Raw genomic sequence first — 5,813 nt, forward strand, 5'->3', positions numbered from 1 at the left:
CAATGGAAAGAGGGGAAGAGATAGGGAATCAAGGATTGGGGGGGGGGAGCAAAACATACAGAAAACAAGAAATGGAAGATCATTTGCTGACAATAACATGTTTGTTGATGTGCTTGATTGAGACAGTATACAGTGTACTCTGGATGGAAAATCTCATTTCGTATGCTGTAATGATGTACAGTGAATGAATGCAAATAAATAAATTGAAATAAAAAAAGAATTATTTTATTTAACTTTATTTATTTTAAATATGACCGAAGAGGGACAGAGTGAGAGTGAGAAAGAGAGAGAGAGCACGCCAAGAGAGACAGAGTGAGAGCAAGAGCAAGAGCGAGAGCGAGAGAGAGAGAGAGAGAGAGAGAGAGAGAAAGTGAGAAAGCAAGCCTCCAGGTCTGGGACTCGAAATTTGGTCAGCTATATGGGAGTCCAGTACCCTCAACCACCATGCCACCTGCTGACCCAAGGTATGTTTAAGAGCTTTTTTTGGGGGGTGAGGATTAGTTTTTGTTCTTTAAGGTTTTTGCTCTAGGGTGTATATGCTTGTGAGGGGGAGAGAGACAGAGAGAGAGAGAGAGAGAGAGAGAGAGAGAGAGAGAGAGAGATAGAGAGAAAAGATAGAAATCACTCCCTGTGGGGATGACCATGCCACAATCCCTTTTCCTCCTGGGATTCTGAACATGCATGCACATGTGCCCAGTGTGATTCTCAAGTCGGTAGGTCTAGGAGTCGAACGGCAGTCAGCCATGTGGGAGATCCGTGCCTTAATCATCACACCACCTGCTGGTCCTAGGTGTTTATGCTTTAATTCCAAAAATGATTCTCATTACCTTCCATTTGTGAAGGGCTCAACTTTTTTTCTTTGTGTTGTAACTGACATTGATTGACTGATAAGTCTTTATCCCTAAGAAGAGACAAAAAAAGATTTAGATAAAACATATATGTAGAACCAGCAAATACTATTTCTATTCATTGTTTTTTTGCTGAGTGAAATGAGTGTAGACATCATGGTATATCCAGAGTCATTTGTCAATAGCTGCAGGATGGACAGTGATAACATGTTGACCCCTGAGGTCCACCTCTGTCTATGCTATGCTTGCTCACAGTCCTTACCTCCCTTAAAAAAAACCCTGATACGGACCAGCAGTTAGCGTAATGGCTATGTCGCTGGACTCCCATGTAGCCGACCAGTTACAGTCCTGGACTTGGTGGCTTAAACTCACGTTGGGTGCGTGTGCGTGCGTGCCCAAGATCCCAAGAGGAGAATGGAGGAGAAGGGATTGCGGTGTGGCCATCCCCCCTGGGAGAGGGGTGATTTCTTGCTTTCTGTCTCTCTGCCTCTCTCCGTCTTTCTGGCGAGTGCATGCGCCCTATAGCAAAAACCTCTCCAAAAAACAAAACAAAACAAAACAAAACAAAACAAAACAAAACTGTGATGTCCCTCATTTTACAAAACAGAAAACTGAAGCTCAGAAGTATTAATTAACTTGTCATAAGTCACACAGACAAAGAGTGGAAGATCTGGCTTTTTCTGACTTCAAAGCTCAAGGCTGTAAGCCTTACACTATTCATTTGGTCCTGACTACCTGGGAGGCTGAGGTAGGAAAACTGCGAAGTGGTGAGACCCTGTCAAAAATAACCTCGCCCCCTCCTTGACATGTACGCTTTTCTTCCCATAAAACAAAATGAAACAAAACACACACATGCTCATACACATACACAGGCTCTCACTTTGTCATTAGTGGCTGTTTATTGGAATTTGTTGCGAGCTGACTGAGAAAAAGCTATTGTTAATGTCACAAGCAAACTCCCCTTCCCAACCTTAGCCCAGGGCTGGCCATGCTAATATACCAGACTTTATCTTACCAGTCAAATTTGAAATATAGACTATTTCTCTGTACTTTGACTTGCACAGGGATTTAAATCTTCTTTATGATCTCCTATATTTATTTCCCTTTAAACTGGCATGCAAAGCATTTCAATGTATAATGGATCCCTTTAGGAAATTCAGTATCCCAACATAAAAACAGCTCTCATTTGGAAGAATAAGAAGGAAAACTCTTTGTTTCTTAAGTCAAAAGGATATTTTTTCTTTCCATGAAAATATTTCTCTTCAATTCAGATATTTTATTTTATAACTAAACTTCTCACAAATATTTAAAGAACATTTTAATTTGTTTCATCATAGCCTTTTTGGGCATTTAATATATCCATCACCTTAATACTTATTTATCAACTTAATATGTTCATTACATACCTCTTGCCATGGAAAATGGGTACTCTTGTTAAGGGTTTCAGCTTAAATTTTGCCTTAATTTCTGAAACTGCCATATGGTCAGTGACTCCGTCTAGAATTCAGAAGATACAATTAAAGATGAACTCATAGATTAATTTTTTTAATATTCTTTTACAACTTTTCCAGCTGAGGGCCAGGAGTTTGAAAAGTCCAGGGCCTCAAGGACTACTTATATATGAACATTCAAGGTACAGTTATGTGCAAAGTTGGAAGGTCATGTGGAAGTGCCTCTTTATTGTCTCCAGATCTGTAAGCAAAATTTCTGGCCACTCCTCCCCCTTCAAATAGTGACACTTTGATCCTAGATAAAAGTAAGTGCTAAAGTGAAATACCCAGACACAGTAAGACAAACACTGTATGTTACTGCTTGCATGTGGAATAGAAAATAGTCAGACTCACAGAAGTAGAGACTAGAACGGTGGTTACCAGGAGGTGAGAGGAGGGGGAGATGGAGAGACTTTGGTCAAGCGGTACAGTTTCAGCTGTGCAAGATGAATGAATTCCGAAGATCTAATGTACAGCATGATGACTAGGATATTTGCTGAGAGAGTCCTAAGTGTTCTCATTCCCTGACCCCAAAGGATAGGTATGTGCAGTGATAGATGTGTTAATTAGCTTCATCGTCAAGATTATTTCACAGTAAATACATACATCAAAGCATTCAGTTGTACACTTCAGTACCAAGAATGTTGCTGGCCAAGATGTAGTTGCACACAGAGAGCATCATCACTGCCTTGGAGGCTGGAAGCCACATGACAGGAGGCCTGGGTTTAGTTCCAGGCCAACCTGAACACACTGGGTGCAGCTCTGTGTGCCCATGGTCCTAGCTAATTGGGAGGCTGGGACAGCAGGACCATGACACAGTGAGTCGCTGTCAAAAATGCCTATCTTTCTCTCTTGCATAAGAAAAAAAAATGAAGCCATGGATAAAGTTATCCTATAAATATGTGGAAAAAATTATTTAAAGACAAAATTTAGAGGCCAGCAGGTGGCATAGTGGTTAAGGTGCTGGACTCCCACATGGCCAACTGTGGTCTGAGTCCCAGACCGGGTGGCTTATTTTCTCATTTTTTTCTCTCTTTCTGGTGAGCACACATGCCCAATAACAAATTAAAAACAATAATAAATAAAATTAAATAAGTAATTCTTAAGGGAAAAAAGATAATTTTTAAAAAAATGAAATCAGTTAAACAGTTCCTGTCATATTGACAGGGAATAAAATGTTTCAGCATTTCTAAAATATTTGCACACTTTTTTTAAAACTTATTTTTAAAGAATTATTTTATTAAACTTTATATATTTATTTTATTTTTAATTTTGACCAGAGAGGGACAGAGTGAGAGAAAGAGAGGGAAAGTGAGAAAGCAAGTCTCCAGGTCTCGTACTCAAGCCGCAGTTGATCATGTGGGAGTCCAGTGCCCTTAACCACCACACCACCTGCCGGCCCCACTGTCTACTTGTTTTTATTTTAGATACCTTCATGATAGTAAGTAGATTTTTTTCATGGTTCCCTTCAGGGAGACCCATTCCTGCCCTGTCAGTTCTCGGGCTTTCTTAAAAAGAGGAATGGGTGGGGCTGGTAGGTGGCATGGTAGTTAAGTGCTGGCCTCCCACATGGATGACCATGGTTGAGTCCTGGAGCTAGCAGCTACCCTTCTCACTCTCCCTCTCTTTCTGTCTCTCTCTGGTCAAATTGAAGAATAATAATAAAGAAATAATTCTTAAAAAAAAAAAAAAAGGAATGGGTGTGGGATGCAATGCTGTTTTGCTACCCTTGGCCCTCCAAATAGACTCTAACTACTATGGCCTCCCTAGTTCTCCCTTTCCACTTCTGTGGAGTTTCAGAAATGGGTCCTGTGGACCAGACGCTACGTTGGTAGGGCATCCCCCCTTTGTCAGCTTAATCTCTCCAATTATCTTTTCAGAATGTAGAGTGTACTAGGTGATTCACCAACAAGAAAACTGTTCTGCTGACTTAAGAATAATGGATAAAGGCCAGCAGGTGGCGTGGTGGTTAAGGTACTGGACACTCCCACATGGCTGACCCTGGGTTCAGCTGAATCAGGGCCCTGCCATCAGCTACGGAATTTCACAGACACATCCTGAGCTCCCCAGTGAGAAACAGTTCCATGTCTCTTATTCTCATGAAAGAAAAGAATAAGATCTCTTTATCTAGAAATTCTTAAAAATAGGCAGGAGTTCTTTCTCATCCACAGAAAGTGAGGGGGGAAATGGCCTCACAGAGGTAGAGGGATAAAGAATGACTGCTTGAGGTTGGGAAGAATGAGGGGTGAGCAGAGGGGTCTCAAGTAATAAAAATGAAAGTGTAGGAGCCAGCAGGTGCTGTGGTAGTTGGGGAGCTGGACTCACATGGCTGACCCTGGTTTGAGTCCTGGATCTGGTGGCTTGCTTTCTCACTTTCCTTCTCTCTGTGTGTCTTTCTCTGGTCAAATGAAAAGGATTGAATGAATAAATAAAATTAAATAAATAATTCTTAAAAAAAGAATAAAGGACAAATGGACAAATTAAACCATGAAGAAAAAGTCTTTGAATGCTTGGTTAGAATTCTATCCATTTTCCCAGGTCCTCCCTTCAGAGCCCGGAAAGCAGTTGTTTCTACATAACTAGATTACACGTGCTCAAAATCTAGAAACCTACCACACAGCTGGGAACTCCGGTGAGGCGCAACAACTTAGGCACTTGACAGGTGCTGTGAAATCATCCTCATGGCTCAAAATAATCATTACTTAAAAAATAAAACCTTCAATTTCTCATAGAGATGATAGATTTCTTTAAAAAAGCGCTCAGCATAGAATCCTACAAAATCCTGATATTTACCTACTTTTAAACTGTGCTACTTACTACTATCTGGGCTTAAAACAAGAATCCAATAAAGGGTTTGTTCCATCATACAACTGTGACCTCATTCACAGCTCAGGGTCAAGCTCAGGGAGAAAATGACCCACAAGCTCCTTCCAGCCTCAGAGAAAATGTGTTTTCAGTGGATCATTCAGCACCCTTGGGGTATGTGAAGGGTGGGAATCATAGAATCAACAGTTTGACACTGTTGGATTTCAGCAAAGGGGACTTTTTTTGCTTTACATTCTGTATTCATAAATTTTCATGTTAGCATATTTTCAATAGGTAGTTGAAAGTTGTTTAAGTAAAACAATTTATTTAATTGCCTTGACAGAATGGTGATTAGAACTATTTCACTGATTTTTTAAACCTAGAAAGAGGGGCAAGAAATCAAACTCACAGGCTTGGTGGTCTTCAGTATTACTGGAAAAGTGATTTAAAAGAGCAATTAAGACCCAACTAAAGGCCTACGGTCAGTTAAAGGTGGTGCATAGCTGCTATCTGGGAGGCTTGGAGCTGACTGCAGAGGCCCAGATCTGATTCAGGTCAACCTGGGTGTGGTCGTGTGTGCTGGTAATCCCAGCTAATTAGGAGGCTGGAGCAGGAGGACCACAGTCCAGTAAGATTTGCCCAAAATACTGCTGTGTCTCCCACTCCTCCT

At 40.9% G+C, this 5,813-nt stretch overlaps 1 protein-coding gene across 1 annotated transcript in view; it reads right to left on the reverse strand.

Moving 5' to 3' along the window:
* Positions 1-5,813, reverse strand: part of EFCAB3 (EF-hand calcium binding domain 3) — a 119,139-nt gene that overhangs the window by 35,505 nt on the left and 77,821 nt on the right. Inside the window, exons 20-21 of the mRNA XM_006159101.3 lie at positions 2,255-2,345; positions 828-901 (exon numbers count right to left, since the gene is read on the reverse strand). Coding sequence (XP_006159163.1) covers positions 828-901; positions 2,255-2,345 — 165 coding nt within the window. The remainder of the gene's footprint in view (positions 1-827; positions 902-2,254; positions 2,346-5,813) is intronic.

This window comes from Tupaia chinensis, unplaced genomic scaffold, assembly GCF_000334495.1.
Source record: "Tupaia chinensis unplaced genomic scaffold, TupChi_1.0 Scaffold000624_1, whole genome shotgun sequence".
Classification (NCBI taxonomy): Eukaryota; Metazoa; Chordata; class Mammalia; order Scandentia; family Tupaiidae; genus Tupaia; species Tupaia belangeri.